The sequence below is a fragment of the Globicephala melas genome, chromosome 3 (genome assembly GCF_963455315.2).
Source record: "Globicephala melas chromosome 3, mGloMel1.2, whole genome shotgun sequence".
Classification (NCBI taxonomy): domain Eukaryota; kingdom Metazoa; phylum Chordata; class Mammalia; order Artiodactyla; family Delphinidae; genus Globicephala; species Globicephala melas.
This window is the reverse complement of record NC_083316.1, coordinates 168,529,348-168,551,677: the sequence shown is the minus strand read 5'-3', so window position 1 is coordinate 168,551,677 and position 22,330 is coordinate 168,529,348. Positions and strand designations below refer to the sequence as shown.

Genomic DNA, 22,330 nt, shown 5'->3' with positions numbered 1-22,330 from the left:
ACCTATTTCTCCTGGCACCAGCTAGGCTATCTAGGAGACTGCTAAAGGGGTGATGGGTATGCAATTTTATTGAATAAGTGACCTTTGACTACTTATATGTACTTTCTATCATGAAAAAAAATTTTGAAGATGCCTTTCAAAAGATTATGAAAGTTCTCATCTATTCTTAAATTAGTAAGAAATTTGTCATGGATGTTAAATAGTATAAAACACTTTTTATCCATGCATTGAGATTATTTGAGATAGCTTTTTATAAATGTGGTACTATGGTGAGTTATATTGACGATATCACAGCATTTTATATTTGAAAACGCAATGCAGAAAAATGCACAAAATGTACACTCGACAGAAATATGACAAAATAAACATCATGACATCACAAACTGGACAAGAAAGAGAGGCTGCGGCTACACCTCACATCCCAGTGGTTATGATGACCTGTCAGGAGAGCCACCTGCCCGCTTAGTCACCAATATCCTAAACTTATAAAAGGTCATTTCCTTTCTCCCTCTAGTTTCATCACCTAAGTATACAATAATTTTCCCTGTTTTATACTGCATGTAAATAGAATCAAAGAGTATGTATCATTTTATATCAAATATCTCTTGTTCAAAGATATTTACAATCTTCCTGCGCTTAGCCCTTCATTCACTTTATTAATCTATTATTATCCTTCTAGGACTATACCATTTTCGTGTATTGATTCAATTGCCAGCCACTATTTTGGTGTTAACAAACAAATTTGTAAAAAAAAAAAAAAAAATTAAAAAAAACCCCAGTATCTGCAATGGGCTTAAAGCGATGTGCATTTTGGGCGCGGGGATGGGAGGGGAAAAAAAAAAAAAGCGACGTGCACTAAAAGGACGTCAGCCTATACCAAATTGCAAAAGAAAAAAACCCCAAATCAAAACCGATTTATCATCCCTGGGGCCAAAAGACATTGTAATGGAAATGAGACGAGTTTTATATAACTACAATTAGTTAAAGACCTAGATAACAAAATATATGCAGTACGGATGAAGGGGACGTAGCGGGATAGTTAATGCCCAGGTTTTTTGTTTTTAATGACATTTATTGTTTTCTTTCTAATTTTACAAGTAATCCATGTTCACTGCAGACAACTAGAAATTAATTAATTAAAATTAAAAAAATAAAACATAATAAAGCTCTTGAATGAATACAGTGCACCAGAAAGATGATGACGACGACGATGATGATGATGATTGTTATTATTATAAGCAGGAAAATGCCCAATGTTCGGAGTGCACTTCAGAGCCATGTTCCCCAAGATCCAAACCATCGAAAATCAAGTAAGTCAAAGAAAGACCCCACCGAAAGAGTCACCTCTTTCAGCCAAGGGGCTTGCTCAGTGAGCTCATGTAACTGAGTTTCAACTTTCCCAGGTGTTAATCCAGATAGCAGGTGGTGCTGGCCACAGCATTCACATCTCCTTGCTCAGCTGTAAGATAACCGAGGCCTATCCTATTACCAGGAAAAACTCTGGCCAGAGTGTCTAAGGTTCTTTGTTGGGCAGCTGTGGATTCTGCCATACTTTCAGAAGTTATGGGGCAGTTCCTGATTGTGTCATTCACCTTTATTCCTCACCAGGAAGTAGGGTCCTGCCAAAGGAAGCAAATCCTGAGACATCGACGCCTCCTGGAAAATCTTTTCTAAATTAACAATGTAAATTTAGGGGAGTTGAGCAATAAGGTGTCTCAGTAAGTTTGTAAACAGGTGGCAGCCCAGCTAGATAATGTGAGAGGAATTGCCCGCTATGCGGTAGCCATTCAAGCATTCATAGGCCCAAGGAGAACTGTTACCGTAACGCAAGTCCGTGTGCCTAACGCACAGTGAGGCTAAACAATACCAAAACATTGGAGTTTGGAACAAAGAAAGGTTTATTGCAGGGCCATGCAAGGAGATGGGTGGCTCATGCCTGAAAAACCCCAAACTCCCCGAAAGCTTTCAGCAAAGCCCTTTTATAAGAAAAGTGAGGGAGGGGCGTAGTTAGTTGTTGCCAACTTCTTGGTGTCGGAGCCTTTGCTCTTGAGATCAGGTCACGGTCACGTCACGATATTCCTGTAAACCTCCACCAAACAAATGTTACTCTCTGCTCTGACAAGAAAAGGCAAGGTCCCAAGACACAACTTTCACTCTCTGAGGTCCAGGTGCTGGCTAAGAGGAGGCAGATCTCGGTTGGTGGCTCCCTCAGGGCCAGGTCCCCAGACCCTGCCCAGCTGTCATCGCTGAGGGAGCAAGGCACCCATGACCCAATTGGCCCTCAGGCTCCTCAGGCCACCCAAACAGCGGGGGCCAGGTCCCACAGACTGTGTCCCACGCAGACTACCATTGCCATGAGGTCGCAGAGGCGGGGATGGGGGAGAGGTTCACCGCCCCCTCAGGACCTGGGCCCGGCCAGTGGGTGGTCCTGGTGAGGGCTCTGGAACCCTGCAGGACACACCCCCAGCCTGTTCCCTGGGCCCCCCAGCTCACCAGCCAACCCGAGGCCGGGTGAGCTGGAGGGCACCGGGGAGAAGGCCAGGATCTGCCTCTTACCCCACTCTCCACCTGACGACCACCACTCCGGCGACCCTTGGCTCGATGCCCCTCCACTGGTTGCTCATTGACAGCTGCTAGCTTGGGGCGGGGCCCACTGTGCCGACCAATGGCTGAGCATGACCTCTAACGTGGCTCTAACCTTCCCGCGTTAATGGTCTCCCGGTAACAGTTGCCTGGTAACAGGGTGGAGGTGGTGGGTGGTGGGGGGTAACTGCTCGTAGCAACGGCCTAGGGCTAAGGGCTGCACACTGCAGCGCTCTATTACAGTTCTGAGCAAACTTAGTTATTTAAATGAAGTCCCAGTTTTACAAAAGTACACTATTGATATTAAAGCTAATTTTAAAAATTCTTATATTTATTTATCGATCACACACAAAAATTTTCCCCGATTCCATTCTTATAAATTTTCTGTAATTTTCTATGTCCATTTTAGTTTATCCCTTGCTCTCTTTCTCTTGGAAATAACCAGCTTTACTTTAGGACAAAATCACTTTCTCTCTTTTTTTAAATTGTTTTTCTTTTTTTTTTGGCCGTGCCACACGGCATGCAGGATCTTAGTTCCCCCACCACAGATGGAACTCATGCCCCCTGCAGTGGAAACAGGGAGTCTTAACCACTGGACCGCCAATGAAGTCCCGTAAGACAAAAATCACTTTCATTTCCCTCATACCTCATACTGTTTCTAAACAAAAAACATATCTTACTTTCCTCGAAAATAGAATTATTTCCCTAATTATTTTTAGTAGTTTTAATTACATGTATTAATTAGAATTCTTAACAGTTAGAACTAAGAAGTAAGCAACTGTCTTTACATTAACATTTGGAGAATTGTCAAACTTACAAGAACTGTTTATACTTTCTAGAAACGTGCTGTTTCATAGAAAATTTCTCATTTTTACCAATGGAATATCTTTAATTCCTCCATAAAAGGAAGCAAAAAGTGGATAAACCTATGCTCAGTAACTAATGTTTCAGTATTTTTTCTTATTTGGAAATGATCTGGATATTCCATGTATTTAACTTAAATCATCATTTAACTTAGAAAAACTTTAAGATTCTAGGTTACCAAAAGACTTGGGGAGTCTTTTGGAAAATTCACCTAAAACCTTTTTATCTTGCAATCTATTTGTTTGTTTTCAACTATTATGTTTCGATTAGTTTTGAAAATTTAATTAAATCGTTACTTTTTTTCCTGACAAATTTTGTAAGAGATAAACTGAAGTTACTTGACTTTAGGTAAACTTAAGTAAAAAAAATTTTTAACATCTTTATTGGAGTACAATTGCATTACATTGTTGTGTTAGTTGCTGCTGTATAACAAAGTCAATCAGCTTATGTATACATATATCCCCTCCCTCTTGCGTCTAAAAATTTTTTTTTACATCTTTATTGGAGTACAATTGCTTTACAATGGTGTGTTAGTTTCTGCTTTATAACAAAGTGAATCAGTTATACATATATATATGTTCCCATATCTCCCCTCTAAGTAAAATTTTTATATTTAATGCTGATAATTCTAAAGACATGCCTATTTTAATTAAACCAACAAATGTAAATTAGCTTCACTAGTGAATATTCTCCCAGATGACGTGAACCTGAAAAGCATTTTGGTTAGTTTCCATTACAGTTCTGGGAATTTAATTTATATAAGTGCTTATTTTCTTTAAGGCAATTAAATAGAGCTCCTTTTACAATATAAATTAATTTTGTCAATACCATCCAGAGGTAAAAAAAACACCGTATCTTTAATGTACATTCATAGACATACACAAACACACAGATCCAAACAGAGACCTTAGAAGACACTTTAAGGGTTTCTTGTTTTTCTAAGTTGAAAATAACTTTTTCCCTTTCCTTTTACTTCTCATTACAAATACATCCCTGAAGTTTGTACTTTAAACATACGGCCTAGATTAGGAGTTAACATTTTTTATCTCAAAGGCACAGGGAAATGATATAAATTCCTCTAAGAAGGACTCTGGCTTCCTAAGACCGATAACTTAAAAGCTTTTTGAGATAAATAGGGAAGGTTTTAGGATTGGTAAAAAGAAATAGATGTTGGATTGCCTCTACAGCTGTTTTTTTTTTTATTTGTTAAGATAAGTACAGTTGCTCTCAGTTCCTCAAAGAATTGGGTTGTAGTGTAAATGATATCATGCGTTGCTCCACCTCTCCACCTTTGCTGGAATGTTCTTCTTTCCCTATGGGTACATTTAACTTAAGGTAAAAGGCCTAATGAAATTTTTTTCTTTCAGGCTCTGCATATCAGCTTCTAATCTGGCCAAATTTCTGGTTTAAAGTTATTAAGTCCTTTCAAATGTCGTGTCAGGTTTCAGCCAGGAGCAGTGAATATTTTTGGCAATATGAACAACGTCTTGGATTCAAGAAGTGTCCCCAAAGAGGTACAAAATATATTATCTTCACGATATCTAGAGTCACTCACAAAAGAGCCAAAGAAAGCGCCATCAACTTGTATGTCCCAGGAAAGCAGAAAGCTCAGCCAAGTTTTTTCTTTTTCCTATTTATTTATTTATTTATTTATTTACTTTTGGCTGCATTGGGTTTTCATTGCTGTGCGTGGGCTTTCTCTAGTTGTGGTGAGCAGGGGCCACTCTTCGTTGCAGTGCGTGGGTTTCTCATTATGGTGGCTTCTCTTGTTGTGGAGCATGGGCCCTAAGCACGTGCGCTTCAGTAGCTGTGGCATGTGGACTCAGTAGCTGTGGCTCGTGGGCTCTAGAGCGCAGGCTCAGCAGTTGTGGCGCACGGGTTTAGTTGCTCTGCGGCATGTGGGGTCTTCCCGTACCAGGGCTCGAACCGTGTCCCCTTCATTGGCAGGCGGATTCTTAACCACTGCGCCACCAAGGGAAGTCCCCCAGCCAAGTTCCTACGACATAAAACAAGACATGCAAGGAACCAAATCTATCCCTGGGAGAGAAAGGACCAATAACCATTTGGTATGGATTTTGGAAAGGAACAGCTGTGAAATGTTATTTCCCTCTCTTGACTGGGCAGTACAGAGATTTGGGAGTGCTATGATAAGAATTTTCACCTTTAGCTGATTTTGCCAGTTTTTCCAGGATCACATCTGCAGGTTCTGAGTGGGGTAGAAAGTGGAGAGCATAGCTCTGATTTTTACTAGAATTTGGCTAGGGTTTTAAATTATTTTAATTTTAGTTTCCCCTAGGCTGTTAAAGAGAATAATGCAGCAGTTTACCAGAAAATCTCTGAGTCTCATCAACTCTGGGAGGGATCCTCCTTTCAAGGTAGGTATGAGGGTGTATATGAGGCTGTTAACTTGTTGGGTTTATGTTGCCTTTTATATCATTAATTTTTCATTAGCTTTTTGCAAGGAAGCTTTTAATGAAGGTATTTTTGGAATTCTGAAGCCTTTTGGGAGCTTCTGGGTGCCAGTTAAAGTAAGTAGCCCATTCTGTTTGTTTCATTTGGGAACTCCTGAGTGCACCTCTGAAATGATCTTATCCAATTAGAGAGGTTCTTCTAATGGGCATTGCAATTCCCCTGGGGGCTGACAGCAGTTATGTAGGACCCTAGTCTCTTAGGTTAGGTGCAACCCACATTTCAGTCTGGCCATGTTTTGGGGCCCCCAACGTGACAGTGACCAAGCCAAGTTCTCAGGAAACAAAACAAGCTTAGCAAGATTTTGCCATTACTACAAATATCTACAGCTTCTGGGACCACCGTTCTTAGATATTAAAAAAAAGCAAGTGTGCCAGAAGGGGATACACTTGATTCTTTAGATTTTAAGGATCCCACTGTATTACTGGTTTTGTATTTTTAGCTAAGCTTTTGGGTCTCTCGAGACAATCTGATAACTAAAAGGGACATGATGCTGCGTTAGAAGATGTGTGATGTATTACGCTGTACCTCACTATATGAGAATTGATCTTCTTGAGGTTTGAGGGTGACCCAGTATCAATCTAACCCATTTCGTAACCAACTTAACCTAACATGGGTGTCTGAGTTAGGTGGCAAGTGCTTTAACAGCATTGAACTTTGCATCCCTTGCCCAACTTCTGTGGCTATGGCTTCTGAAATTCCCATGTAGCAAATAGTCTTTACCTCATGTGCACATTAACAGCATCCAATGGTAACCAAGGAAATGGAGCTGTGGACACCAGTAGCAACCAAAGAACTAGAGACAGGGAAAGGATTAAACCAGCAGACCTCACAGATGGGCACTGTGGACTCATTCCTAACAAATGGAGAACTGCACTTGCCATCAGCAGTTCCCAATGTGGACTGTGGGGGAAAATTCTAATACATAGGGAACTATACACTAAACCACCAGCAGATCCCAGTAAGGAAACTGGGAACAGAACCAAGGGCTGGGGCTTAGAAATTACTGCAGACTTCCCAAGAAAAGGCCCCGTGTGCACCACCAGCAATTTCTGTGGAAACTTGGACTAGGGGAAGTGCTGACCCAGCAGACCTCAACAAATGGGGACTGTGGACTCAGGGCTCCACATGGTTGGGGAACTGCAAGCTGCCACTAACAGTTCCCATGTGGATCTTGGGACAGAAAAAAGGTTGGGATTTTCCAAACACCTGAAAATTACAAACTGAGAAGCCAAGTAGAGTGGGAAGCTCAATGTGAAGAGACTGGAGATCTGAACCAAGAGGAACTTACCCATGGTCCTCAGAGACAATGAGAAAGACAGTGAACTCAAAAGGGTTTCCCTCGTACCATACCTGTGTTTCTCATTGTCCCCAAATGCCAAACATGTGTCTGGTTGGGGGTTGTTCCACATGGGCAGAGCCAGAAGTCAGAAAATGGTGCTGGAACTCAGGCCTACCAGGTTGCCATGCATCTCCGTCTCCTAATGGTACAAAAGATCCGAGAATCATGGATTCCTCACTTCTGCTTTCTGGACCTCACACATCTTTTTTTTTTTTAATTAATTTATTTATTTTTGTTTGCATTGGGTCTTCGTTGCTGCATGCAGGCTTTCTCTAGTTGCAGCGAGCGGGGGCTACTCTTCGTTGTGGTGGGGGGGATTCTCATTGCGGTGGCTTCTCTTGTTGCAGAGCACGGGCTGTAGGTGTGCAGGCTTCAGTAGCTGTGGCTCACGGGCTCAGTAGTTGTGGCTCACGGGCTCTAGAGCGCAGGCCCAGTAGTTGTGGTACACGGGCTTAGTTGCTCCGCAGCATGTGGGATCTTCCTGGACCAGGGCTTGAACCCGTGTTCCCTGCATTGGCAGGTGGATTCTTAACCACTGCACCACTAGGGAAGCCCTGGACCTCACGCATCTTTTTCTTCTCTACACTTTAACTCAGAACCACTAACAAAAGGACTCTGGGATACATAGCTTCCCATCTTGCCCAAGCTGACAACAAAATTCAGTAGAACCACCTGGATAGTAGCTTTCAACTTCACACCAACAAGTTGCTCTTCTTAACTCAATGTTTTGTGTGCAATTTCTACCCAAGATCATGGACAATGAAGAGAGGCCAAATTAATAAACATAATCAGATGAGACAGAAGGTCTTCCAAGACCTTCCGCAATTACTAATTTCTGTGAGGAACACAAATATGGTATCCACTAGTAACAAACATGGAAGATACACCTTTTAGTAATATAAACTAAGGGGAGCATAAATACTGAGTCAGAAAATTCCAGTATTGTTCAGGAACCAGAAAAGACATTTCAACAACACAGGTCTCACATCATGATCACATATTAGGAACATAAGACAAAGTAAGAATCAAAAATATTTTCATCTAGGGGCTTCCCTGGTGGTGTAGTGCTTAAGAATTCTCTTGCCAATGCAGGGGACACAGGTTTGAGCCCTGGTCAGGGAAGATCCCACATGCCGTGGAGCAACTAAGCCTGTGCGCCACAAATACTGAGCCTGCACTCTAGAGCTCACAAGCCACAGCTGCGGAAGCCCGTGTGCCTAGAGCACGTGCTGTGTGATGAGAAGCCACCACAACGAGAAGCCCACACACTGTAACAAACAGTAGCCCCCACTCACCGCAACTAGAGAAAGCCTGCGCGCAGCAACGAAGGCCCAACACAGCCAAAAATAAATAAAATAAATAAATTCATTAAAACAAATTTTTTTCATCTAAACTCATACCATGTTGCACATGAAAAAAACCACAAACCAAAAAGACTTTCACTCTGGGTTCAAAAGACATTGTAATGGAATTGAGACAAGTATTATATGACTGTATAACTATTTAAAGTCCAAGATAACAAAACATAAGTAGCAAAGATGATGGGAACATAGAGGCATGGTTATTATCTTAAGTGTTCAGATCAGTTAACATGAGCTAGAAATTAATACACTGGGATCCCTATTCAGGATGAGGCACTTAAAAGGAAAATTCATATTTCTTTCCATTAAAAAATTTTGTCTACCCTGAGTTTTCAAGTATAAAATAAGTGAAGTGCTGAAGGTTTCCCAACATTCTTTCTGTTCATGTTTCTCTCCTGTGACTGCTCCATTTATAAGATTTTAAGGGAGAATGAAGGCTTTCCCATAGTTTTTCTATTCAGAATTTTTCGCCAGTGTGTGTCTTCATGTGTCTTTGAAGGGATATGAGACACCTATAGGCTTTTTCACACTGCTGACATTTATATGGCTTCCCTTCACTGTGGGTTAGCATGTGTCCTTGCAGGGATCTGGGATACCTGAAGGCTTTCCCACACTGCTGACACTGATAGGGCTTCTCTTCACTGTGTGTTTTCATATGTTCTCGAAGGGATGAGGAAGTAATGAATGCTTTCCCACATTCTGTACATTCATAGGGTTTTACTCCACTGTGTGTTTTCACATGTTTTCTAAAGTATTTGGGACAACTGTAGGATTTCCCACATTCCTTACACACATAAGGTTTCTCTCCAGTGTGGATCCTCACATGTCCTTGCAGGGATTTGAGATAGGGGAAGGCTTTGCCGCACTGCTTACATTCATAGGGTTTTTCTCCACTGTGTGTTCTCATGTGTTCTCGAAGGTAAGTGCACCAACTGAAAGCTTTGCCACACTGCTTACATTCATAGGGTTTCTCTCCAGTATGCATTCTCACATGTTCTCGGAAGTGTGAGATGCGAGTGAAAGCCTTTCCACATTCTTTACATTCATAGGGTTTCTCTCCAGTGTGAGTTCTCACATGCCGTGCAAGTTGGCAATAATAACTGAAGGATTTTCCACATACTTCACACATGTGGATTTTCTGTCCATAATGACCTCTCTCATGTTCCTGAAAAGATGAGGGACAAGTGAGAGCTTTTCCAGACTTCTTACACTCTAAAGACTGTTCACTACAGTCACTCTTCACGCACCTCTTAGATGCCCTCCCAGCATCCTGATGTTTATCGGGTTTCTCTACAGTGTCTGTTTCCCTGGGAGGGCTTAGGCACGAGATACAGCTGCAGGCTTGCCCCCATTCTTCACATGGATAATGTTTGTGTCCAGGGTGAGATCTTTGCTGATTCTTCTGGAAAGAATGGTCCCTGAAGGTTTTTCCACACTTAATGCATTGATGGGGCTGAATTCCAGTCCAATAACTCTTATGCACAGTAAAATCTATAATCTGGTTCAGGGTTTCTAGACATTGATGACCTTCTTTACCTTCACAGAGACTCTCCACCAAATTATTTCTGTTCAAAATAGGAAGCACAGTATTAGGGATTAATAATTATAAGTGATTTCTTAATTAGTGATTTGTTGATGGTTATTCATTATTATTTTGACTACACATTTGCCCTTTTCAATGAATGGGCATGTTTTTAGCACTCTGTGCATTGTGACAAAGTGTAACAAGTTTAATGCTCCAGCTGAGGGCTCAAGCAGGGCCATAACTTTCAGTGTTTTTTACATACGAGGTTTCCTGACCAGTGTTTCCTACTGAATTAAGTTTCAGGAGCTCCATATCTACAACACATTTATAAAAGTAGTTTTGTAAGAATTCTGTGAATAGACAATTGTTTAGCTAAGTTTACACTTTTTCTTTAATTTTAAGTGAGTCTAATACTCTGCCGAGATTCCCCTCCCCTTGTGGGAGTGCTACTCACCTCAAACGCCTCTCCTGAGTTAGATGCTGATCTTGCATGTTATGAAATGCCCAGTTTTCTCCCAAAAAAGACCTGGAATCATTTCTTGTGAATCTTACTACTTTCTCTTCACTGCATAGTCCAGTCTCCAAAATATCCCAATGAGCACTTGATCTACTGGTTTTAACTGGAGAGCAAGAACCTGCAATAATTGGTAACATAATTAAATCCATGGGAAAGAAATGGTGGGATAAAGGAAAAAAAAGAGACCACATGTAGATTTCTTTCCATAGACTAATTCAAAAATGCAAAATAATTTTATAAAGGAAGGAAGAAGATGTGTGATATTGTGATTTATCAGAAATATATATATATTTGGTCATTCAGATGACCAACATATATTTCTCAGATAAATTGGGTCCTTATCCACAGTTTCCTGCTCGGGGATCCTAAAACCCTTGGAATTTCCTGAGCAGTAAAAGCAATGGAATAATATGTGGTCTCTTGTGCTCATTTCCAGAAAACGCTTCAGGATCAGAAAGGTGAAATAGGTGTCTTGTTATTCATAAAAACCCTTTCCATCCCAATTGGGTTTATGTTAATGAAAAAAATTGTTAGAAAGAAGTATGGGGGCTCGTTGCCAATGGAGACACCATGTGATTAAATGAAACTTTCAATCCCACCCACACCCCCAGACACCCCAACACCTCTGGGGATGGGGGAGGGGCTAGAGATCAAATCCACTGCCAATGGCCAATGATTTCATCAACCATGCCTATGTAATGAAGGCATGAAAAAAAAGTTCAGAGAGCTTCTGGTTAATGAACACGTGGAGATGTGGGGAGACTGGCACCTGGAGAGGCACAGAAACTCCTTTTCAAAATCTTACCCTATGCATCTCTTACATCTGGCTGTTCCTGAATTATATCCTTTTAAAATGAACCTGTGATCTAGTAAGTAGTATGTTTCTCTGAGTTCTCTGAGCTACACTAATAAATTAGTTGAACCCAAGGAGAGAGTCATGGGAACCTCTGATTTATAGCCAGTTGGTCAGGAGGACAGGTAAAAGCCTGGACTTGAGATTGGCATCTGAAGTGGGAGAATATGGAGTAAGTCTTGAAGGACTGAAACCTTAAGCTGTGGAATCTGTGGCTATCACTGGGTAGATGGTGTCAGGATTGAGTTGAATTCTATGATGTGCTGCTGGTCCAATAATTGTTTGTTGGTGTGAGGTGCCTTAACACATGTGCACGCGTGCACACACACACACAAACACACATTAGAATTGGGTCCAAAACAAAATTAACACCCACACACCCACACACACATTGGAATTGGGTCCAAAACAAACTTAACACACACACAAAGAAAAACTCTGAGGACCTCAGCTATTTGGAACTTTAGCCATCATAGGGAAAATGAGTCAAAATGGCAGACTGTTCACTAAGAAATACTTCAGAAGAGATACTTCACAGAAGCAAAGCAGGCAGGAAGTGGCCAAAATGCACACTCCTAAATGCTCCCTTCGTAAGAGGAGCTACAGAAAGACTTCTGAAGTGGGCAAAGATGGATGAAAAGTCCAACAGGGAAGCCAGGTCACCTTCTCAAAGACAGAGTGACAAACGTCACCTTCTCAGAGTCATGTTTCTAACAGTTATGTCCAAATATCTCTCCCTGATACAGAACCTGCTCCTCCCAAGAGGTGTGCCCTCCTGGTGATCGCAGGCACAGAGGCCCTAGACGAAGCCTATCTCCACTGACCCAGCTGCCACTAGGAGATCAGATGGTGCGTGGTTGCTGTCCTGCTCGTGGAGAAAAGCTTCTCAGGGAGAGGATGGAGGACAACAAGCCCTCCATGAGATCGGCCGATTCTCTGGTCCTCAAGTCACTGAGGATGGGTGAGTGTGAGTTTAACTACAGCAAGATTATCATGTCAAATGTGTACTGATCACAGTGTAACTTTCACAGGGTGAAAACCGTAACGCTGCTCTCACTGCCCCAAAGTAACACTGGAGACCACGCTCACATTTATACAATTAGGGAGCCTCAGGATTCTGATCAAGAGCAATAAAAATCAATTCAATATAGAAATATTTAGTCATGGAAAAGCTATTTGACTCTAGGTAGGTTCTATAAAGGTGGGGACCACGTCTGCCTGTTTCTCAACATATTCCTATTCCTTGGTTCCAGTAAGAAAGAACATTGTAAGAAATATTTGTTCTCTAAAGACTAAGTGCAGGGAGGAAGCCGTCCTCACCCACGGAGGCCAGGTTCCTGAAGGTCTCCAGCATCACGTCTCTGTAGAGCTTCCTCTGAGCCAGGTCCAGCAAAGCCCACTCCTCTGCGGTGAAGTTCACAGCCACGTCCTCAAAGACCACCGAGTCCTGAAACAGCCACAGGTTCCGTGTCAGCAAGGCTCCCTCTTCACCCCCATGTGTGGGAGGATGGGGAGGCTGGCAGTCGGAAACCGGACTCAATTCCTAGGACTCCTGAGCTTACACTCTTGTGGGAAATGAACACACACAAGCCAATCAAATGCATTTTACTCAGTGATGGTAAGTGCTAGAAACTGAAACAAAATGTAACAACAATACCTGATAAACACTCATGCACACATAATGAAAAAGAACGGTTTTTACTGAGATAGAGCAGACAGTGAGGTATGACACATACTGAAAATGAAATCATCATTCAGACGACATGGAAATGGACACTTGGCCTCCTCATAAGTTATTTCCTTGAACCTCCTAGAACTGGAGCAGACTGTCAGGAGGTCGTGAACACTGATTTTCCAGGGCCGCTGCATCTGAACAACTCTCGCCTAGACTGAAGAGCATGTAAAAGCCTGGGCCAGTCCCCTCATATCCGACAGAGGTAGAGATACGAACCCCCTGCCAGGATGAGGTGGACACCGAGGGCACAGACGCAGGCCAGGGCCCAGGGCCTGGGACACCTGTGGTGTAAGAGGAGGCCAGGTTCCTGAGGGATCTGTCAAGCCAGCAAGGCCTTTCAGATAAATAATCAAGAAATCAAGAATAATGCCCCACGAAGAAGAGTCACAGAAGGATCTGATGGCATTAGAGCCAAAGATGACTTTAACACAGAGAAAAATCACCGAATTAATGTTTTTAGGACAATATGGTATGACTCTACACCCTTGAAATATAAAGCAAACTATCTTTATCAATTAGAATTTTAATTAAAAATATATTCCGAAAATTGAAATGATAAAATATTCCACTACATCAGCTACAAAGAAGGCAAGGCTATCTCACCCGGGCCTGCAACTGGGGTTTGCTAATCACACACCTGAAAATATGGGACATTAGTCATCAGGGAAATGCAAATGAAAACTACAAGCAGATACCTCTTCCTACCCACTAAGAAGGCTATAAGACAGACAAACCGATGCTGGCGAGGATGTGGGAAAGTTGGAACCTTACACACTGCTGGTGGGAAGGTAAAATGAAGCCACTTTGGAAGACAGTCCAGCAGATCCTCAAAATGATAAACACAGTTTCACCATATAACACAGCAATTCCACCCTAGGTATCTATCTACCCAAGAGAGGCGAAAGCAAACACCAACACAAAAACTAATACACAGGGACTTTCCTGGTGGTCCAGTGGTTAAGAATCCGCCTTCCAGTGCAGGGGACACAGGCTCGATCCCTGGTCGGGGAACTAAGATCCTACACACCGCAGGGAAACTAAGTCTGTGCACTGTAACGAAGAAGATCCCACGTGCCACAACTAAGACCTGATGCAGCCAAATATATAAATAAATATTTTTTAAAACCCCAAATGTAATACACAGATGTTTACAGCAGCATGATTCATAACAGCCAAAAAGTGGAAACAACTCAAAAGGTTATCAGCTGATTTGGATAAGCAAACACAGTAATCTCACAACGGAATATTATTTGCAACAAGAGGAATGAAGTAGTAATCCACGACACAAAATCAATGAACTTTAAAAACATTAACAGGTTTCACAAAAGCCCACAGGCAGTATCATATCATTTATGTGAAATGTACAGAATGAACAAAGCTATAGAGACAGAAATTAGATTAATAAACTGCCTAGATGAAGGGCGGGTGGAGGCTTGGAATGAGAGGTGACTGCCAGCAGGTACAAGTTCTTTTGGGTGATAAAAATATCTAAAATTAGAATATGAGGACGGTTGCACAATACAGTAAACATTCTAACACTTCTGAATTTTACAGTTTAAACTAGGAAACCTTACGGTTCATAAATTATACCTCAATAAAAACTGTTTAAAAAATAGATTCAGGGCTTCCCTGGTGGAACAGTGGTTGAGAGTCCGCCTGCCGATGCAGGGGACACGGGTTTGTGCCCCGGTCTGGGAAGATCCCACATGCCGCGGAGCGGCTGGGCCCGTGAGCCATGGCCGCTGAGCCTGCGCGTCCGGAGCCTGTGCTCTGCAACGGGAGAGGCCACAACAGTGAGAGTCCCGCGTACCGCAAAAAAAAAAAAAAAAAAAAAAAAAAAATAGATTCAGACTAGCTAAAAATATGTTCTTCTTAATCTAATGGCAATTTTATTCAAAAGCACCACAACTTGGGCAAATAAAAGAATATGAATTGCTTAAGGAACAAAGTTACAAACGTTTCAGAGATCCAGTAGGTTGAGGAGATATCACAAACCAATTGTCAAGGATGCAACAAGTGCCCAGATATGGAACTTGATACATGATGTTCTATTTCTACAGGAGACAAAAATTCAGTCTGGTTTTCTTTCAAGACTACAGGCTGAAAATGGTGATTCCCCAAACTGCCTTTAAACACGACTGGCCCTAAAGATGATGAACGATGCTCAGTCTTGGAGATGAGGAAAGACTGTCTTTTCAAAAAGGAACTGGGCTCAAAATCTTTCATAGTCTTCCCTAGTATGGAGGGAGGTTTCCATAAAGCACAATTTTTGATACCATTCTTGGGGGGAAAATGTTGCAAGCTGACAGTTCATGAAAGATGTAGTTCTAGTACACTATTTCCACGCACCTGCCTTAATAACAGGTGAACAGGTCACTCTTCAGTATACTTTATGGAGCCTGTTGAGCTTTGAAAATGGACAGATATGGGAAATAATAAATAGTATTAAGTTAAATGATCTTATTCTAGTAAACATGATTTTTTTTAAGGCATATGAAGTGCTTTTCAAACTCTCATCCCAATGGAGCAAAATACCGATGAACAATATTCCCCCACAGGATCCATATTAATAGAATCTCATCTTTAGTTAAGTCTTCATCTCGTCTATCTCCTTATCACTGAAGCATAAATTTCTTGAGAGCAACTGAGATACCAGTCTTGGAAATTTTTTACATAATCTTCTTGTCATTCCTTCCTACTGTTCAACGGGGAACTGCTCCTCTTTACTAAACAGATATCTGTGTACACCACTGGGTTGCTCTGGGTCAAGAAGTGCTTCATCAGGAGAGCTTTCAGGGTGTGTGGAATGGGAGAATATAAAAAACAAATCTGCCCAATGCATTTGAGATGAAGTGCTGGTTTCCATTTAAAGCCTCTCTCTCTGCTGCACATACCAGGATGGGAGCAAAAGATACCGTAATATGTCATGTGTCACGTGTCACATGCTGGAGACAATAGCTTAGTGTCTCTTTATCTTCTGTTCTGTGTTTTTAGTATTGCATGACTGAGGTCTTCTGAATGGTTTATCATAAAACCACATTTCAAGTCTTGTTTCTGTTCAGAGAGTCTTTTCAAATATCCAAATGTATTTCTCACCCTGATCTCTTGGTAATAATAGACATAGAAATCTCTCTAATGCTGACCTGCAGTACATGCTTGAGTTTTAAAATCATTAATAGAGGAAACTAATGGCGTCATTTTACCAGGAAATAATACATGCAGGCCTTGGCAACTCTGTGGGTTTAATTCCAGAGCACCACAATAAAGGAAATATTGCAATAAAGTGAATTACACAAATTTTTTTGCTTCCCTGTACAGGTAAAAGTCACATAGTCTTTTAAGTGTTCAATAGACTTATGTCTAAAAAACCTTGTACATACATTAGCAAAAACACTATTGCTAAAAAATGCTGACCATCAGTGAGCAAATACTTTTTGAAAATGGCACCCACAGACTTGCTGAGATGTAGTGTTGCACAACACCTTCAATTTGCAAACAACCCAGTATCTGCAAAGTGCAACAAAAACTGAAATGCAAGGGACATCCCTGGTGGTCCAGTGGTAAAGAATCTGGCTTCCAATGCAGAGGATGAGGGTTGGATCCCTGGTGGGGGAACTAAGATCCCACATGCCGCAGGGCAAATAAGCCTGCGCCCCACAAGGAAGAGCCCACGTGCCGCAACGAAGATCCGTGTGCCACAACTATGACCCGACGCAGCCAAATAATAATAAAACAAACAAACAAAAAATGACAATCAACAGACACCAACATCAAAATCACACATGGAATTATCTGACAAGGATTTTAAAGCCACTGAAAAATACTTCAGTGAGTAATTACAAACACACCTGAAACAAATAAAAAATTGAAAGTCTCAGCAAAGAAAGAAAAGATACAAAGAAGAACCAAATGGATATTTTAGAACTGAAAAATACAATAACTGAACTAAAAAACTGGATGGTTTCAATACAGAATGAATATGACAGAGGAAAGAATCAGTCAACTTGAAGGTAGAACATCAGAATTTACCCAATCTGAACAACAAAGAAAATAGACCAAAAAAAAAGTGAAAGAGTCTTAGTGACCTGTGGGACAAACACAAAAGATAAAACATTAGTATCACTGGAGTCTCAGAAAGAGTGGAAAAAAGTATGCAATAGAAAATTACTAGAAGAGGGACTTCCCTCGTGGCACAGATGATAGGACTCCGTGCTCCCAATGCTGGGGGCCCGGGTTCAATCCCTGGACAGGGAACTAGATCCCACATTCATGCCGCAACTAAGAGTTTGCATGCCACAACTAAGGAGCCTGCCTGCTGCAACTAAGACCCAGTGCAACCAAATAAAATTTTAAAAAACTACTAGAAGAATTATAGAAATGAAGAACAGATGAGTGGCTGTCAGAAGTTAGGGGTGAGAGTAAGAAGGAAGTGGGGTTTGTGTGACTATAAAGGGATAGCAGGAACTATCTTTGTAGTGATAGAATAGTGCTGTATCTTGATTGTGGTGATGGCTATACACATGTACACATGATAAAACGGTACACACACACATACACATACATATAAAATTGGTGAAATCTATAAAAACCAAACAACCCTACATTTTCAAGTAATGGAATAAAAATGTCTTACATGCTTGCACACTGAGTCACAGGGCAGAACACTGCATTGAGGAGGACACAAAGGGGAAGAGCAGCCAAGTGTGAGCCACTCAGGTCAGCAGCCTGCTGCCCACGGTGCACAATGAAACCCCAAGTCAGACGGTCAAAGCCATCCGAGCTGGATGGGTACCCCCAGGGCAGGGGGAAGGACTGAGCTCCACCTAAGTATAGGAATGCCCCCTCCCTGGGCCTCAATTCTCACCCAGGAGGAAACGCTCAAGTTGAAGTTCTGACCCAGAGAAACTCTCTAATTCATCGATCCTCTCAGCAGCAGTTGAGCCCAAGGAGCCTTCCCCACGTCTGACCTTCACAGACTTACTCAGGGTGCACACATCACACTCAATCCACCAACTCATTGAATGAGGCCAAAAGCGAAGTCGGGAGACAGCCGAGGGCAGCACAACCTCAGAGGACAAACCGCCCCCAGCACTTCTGGAGCTGGATGCCCTGCCCCATGCTCGTGCCATCAACAGCTCCTTCTGTGGTGGTTTTATGGTCTGTAGGCCACCTGCAATGGGGGGATGGGGGAGATGGGGTGGGGCAAGACCCCAGGACACCTTCCTTCACCTCCCTCACAGGCTCAGCTTGTCCCCGACCCAGATGATGCACCTGCATCATGATGATCCCTGTGGATCATTTACATGAGACGAAGACCCGTCTCAGCGTGTAAATGAGAACCTGCAGGATCACTGCTTCCTCCTGTGTTCATGGATAATGCAGGACAGGGAAATTTTAGGGCATTTTTATGGTTTGAGCAACTGGTTACTGCTCATCACTTTCAGAAGACAAGCATCAGTTCACTAATATCCTCATGATGACAAGCTGTAACTCATTTAAAAAGAAGTGAGCAAGTCTCAGTAGCACTGGTCACATTCCACAGAATTTCCACTAACCTCTGTTGACCAGGTAGTAACAGTGGACCAGGATCAGACAGCGTCACAACTCTGTACCCTTCATGGAAGAGTCACTACAATTTCTATGATTCTTTTTAATCCATCTCTCCACCCATTTCACATGAAGGGGTGGGACTGCCTGCATTTCCTGAAATCTTCTTCCTTTTTATAAAAAATAAATTTATTTATTTATTTTTGGCTGTGTTGGGTCTTCATTGCTGCGCGTGGGCTTTTCTCTAGTTGCAGCGAGCGGGGGCTACTCTTCATTGCGGTGCGCAGGCTTCTCATTGCAGTGACTTCTCTTGTTGCGGAACACAGACTCTCGGCGCGCAGGCTTCAGTAGTTGTGGCTCGCGGGCTGAGCAGTTGTGGCGCACAGGCTTAGTTGCTCCGCGGCATGTGGGATCTTCCCAGACCAGGGCTTGAACCCGTGTCCCCTGCATTGGCAGGTGGATTCTTAACCACTGCACCACCAGGGAAGTCCCACTTCCTGCAGTTCTAATGGAAGAGAAAACATTTTCTGTACTGAGACACTTCTCCCCAGAGGCATCTCTGGTTAAGGCCCAAAAGCCTGGAATAACACGAGTCGTCAGGAAAAGGCAAAGACCTAAGATTCTTACTATCCTCACTAAGGAGAAGAAACCAGGCAAAAGAATGCAGAATTTTACACTTGCTGAAACCGGAAGCTGGATCAGGGGAAGCTATTAGTGCTGAGCTGGACCCAGAGGAGGCTGCTCACAGGTGTCAGGGGACAATGCTGAACCCTCCCTGAGCCCTGTGCTCCTGGAAACTTCGATGGAAGGTGAAAGGACCCCCCACCCTTTGTTCTTCTGGAAAACGGCAGACTGCAAGAAACCGTCCCCGTGCCCCACCTGACTCAGATAAGACTCACACGGAGGCCCCCTGTTTATCCAGGACAAGGCCAGATGCAGTCCCCTCAAAGCCCCATCTCCACCTCATCAGTGATTAGCGGAACTGTTCACCACACTGACCAAGCAGAACAAATGTTTGTTGGCCAAACTTTGGTTCAGCTCCTCTCCTTCCCCCTGACCTGGCCTCACCGCAGCCAGCCGACAGACCCCTAAGGACAGGCTGGCCTCAGGGATCTGCTATCCGAGCATCACACCTGGTCCCTCCTGGTGGTGTTTATTCCTCTGTATAAGAGAAAAACTCTCTTTGCCCAACTCTTGAGACACTTGCAGATCTTAGGGTCAGATGTCCCCCTTCTTGCAGAGCCCCCTGTGCCTGGTGCAACAGACCCTTCTCCCCCTGCAGGAACTCATTTGAATAAAGGTCTCTTGTTGTAAAGTTTGTAATTTTTTTAATGCCACAGGGTTGACCAAGTGTTCTCAACGGCCCTTGTGAAAATTAAAAACGAGAAAACGCACTAAAAAGAAGTGGGGGTGGGTGCAGAAGGGAGAGCCTCACCCAGAACCACTTGACATCAATTACAGGAAGAAGTGTCAATTACAGCCCCGAACAGAAAAATTGAAAACACGAAAGAATGAACAATTACAGGCCCCAACAGAAAAAGATGTACATACATTGCATCTTCTCAAGAAACTGGCTACCCCAGCAACTAGCCAATGAGAAACCAGCATCAACCTGAATTCTCCATCTCTCCACGGACTTTACATCAATACAACCCCTCCCAACTCCCTCCTTTTTCTCCAATAAATAAGTCTGTTGGACTTGCCTATGGCTTTTGCTATACCTTGTCTGTCCCGAATTGCAATTTTTTGCTGTTCCCAAATAAATCCATTTTTTCTAGTAAATAACTGTTATTTTTAAGCTCAACATCCATTTTTTTACCTAAACTTTACTCAGGCTTCTTCCCAAATGCCCCTGACCCCGCTACACCTCCCAAACTGAGCATCACTGAGCTGCAGAACAAAACCCCTCTCACCTGGGCCGAGGACGCCCTGACCACAGGACCTCTGGTTCTGTCAATCCGCCTTCCTCTCACCCTCCTCTCACAGAAGAGACAAGCCCTTTGCTGTGTGGTTGGAGACGCTGGCACATCCCTGAGATCCGAGCCTCGGCCCTATCGCAACATTAATTGCAAAACAGTCTCCCTGACCAACCCTGGACTTGACATTATCTGTCAGGTCCAGGGCGGGACCCCAGCGCCTGACCGCCCGCTCCGGCGGCTCGTCCCGTCCTCGCTCAGACACCCACCGGGACAGGGACTGGGTCGGGACTCACGGGATCCCAAGTTGCGGTCGAGGGCGGAGACCCGAGTTGGGACACGAGACCCCGCGCGAGGACCGGACAGGACCCCGGGACCGCGCGACGCGGTCGAGGGTGGAAACTAGGGTCTGGACCGGAGTCAGGGAGTCCTATCCTGCTGCCGTTTCCGGCCAATTCGAACCAGCCCCAGCCGGTCTCGGCGCCAGCCCCTCTCCGCGCATTCAGGTCGTCCTCCCCGCGGCCCTGCAGCCCAACAGCTCCGGCAGGTTAGAGCAACAGCGACGGGACACCTGAGGTCCCCTGAAGTAGGCGCGACGGAACGCCCGGGCGGCTAAGAGCGACGTCACACCGTAAGCGAATGCGCCCGCCCCCGTCTCTGATTGGATGAGGCTCCAAGCCTTCGCACCTTAATTGGACGGGTCTCTAGGCACACCCCCTTCTTGGGCCCTGATTGACAACGAGTGCAGGCCTGCATTCTGAGTGAAGGGCAGGCTGTAGGTCACGTGACGGAGCAGGGCGGAAGTGCGGGTGGTTGGCTTCAGCCCTTTACTGCCTGGCTTTCTATGGGGCGCCAGACCTGGCTGCCCTGGTGGACTCTAAGCCGAATGTACTGCTGGCCAGACAGACACAGCATCAGCCCACAGCTTGCAGTCCCCTTCTCCTGAACAGAAATGTGCCACTCAGTTCCCCTCAGTGCCCCCTGTCCAGGGCTGCCCCCCTAAGTCCGGGAGCCAGGACAGCAGGGGACAGGTGTGAAAGGAAAATCAAAATGGAGTCAGTATTGCTAAGAGAGCACTCTAAAATGCAGGCAGGAGGCCACTGAGGATGTAGGGCTTATGCAGGTCTCAGCCCAGATGGAATCTGAACTTTTGACCACTTACTGCCTTAACGCAGGCATCCAGAACATCTGCCCAATGACCCAGAAAGTCAAGATACTTATTGGACCCTTCCCCTAAATAACTTGTGACAGCCTATTCCTTAAGGACAAATACTTCATTCCCTGTGTCAGTCTATCATAATTCATGCCAGGCAACTTTAACAACCCTGTGGCTTTTCCTTTAATAAGTCTGTTACTCTTCCTCCTCCCTACAACACTTTCAATGTTACGCTGTTGATGAAAAATTAATGAATAGTCGATCTAAAAGAGAAAATAGAAAATTTTGTTTAAGCCTATGAGGGGATTATAACCCAGGAGACAGTCTCTCATAAAACTCAGAGGGCTGTTCCACTTACTAGAAGTCTAAGACCATCATATATATTTTTGAGGCAAAGGAGCATATATCAAAATGACACAATGACATCTCACATAAGGTTCACCAAAAATACATAGTCTAGAT

General features: G+C 43.5%; 1 protein-coding gene across 5 annotated transcripts in view; it reads right to left on the bottom strand.

Annotated features, from left to right (window-relative positions):
• Nucleotides 1-4,284: 4,284 nt before the first annotated feature.
• Nucleotides 4,285-22,330, bottom strand: part of LOC132597144 (zinc finger protein 77-like) — a 58,029-nt gene continuing 39,983 nt past the window's right edge. Inside the window, exons 1-5 of one of the 5 annotated variants that reach the window (XM_070045348.1) lie at nt 20,710-21,119; nt 18,805-19,301; nt 12,835-12,961; nt 10,599-10,779; nt 4,285-10,184 (exon numbers count right to left, since the gene is read on the bottom strand). In XM_070045348.1, coding sequence (XP_069901449.1) covers nt 9,077-10,184; nt 10,599-10,779; nt 12,835-12,868 — 1,323 coding nt within the window. In that variant the 5' untranslated portion in view covers nt 12,869-12,961; nt 18,805-19,301; nt 20,710-21,119 and the 3' untranslated portion in view covers nt 4,285-9,076. Of the gene's footprint in view, nt 10,185-10,598; nt 10,780-12,834; nt 12,962-18,804; nt 19,302-20,709; nt 21,120-22,330 lie in introns of those variants that run through there. The other 4 variants (XM_070045346.1, XM_070045347.1, XM_070045349.1 and 1 more) reach the window with 4 other exon arrangements.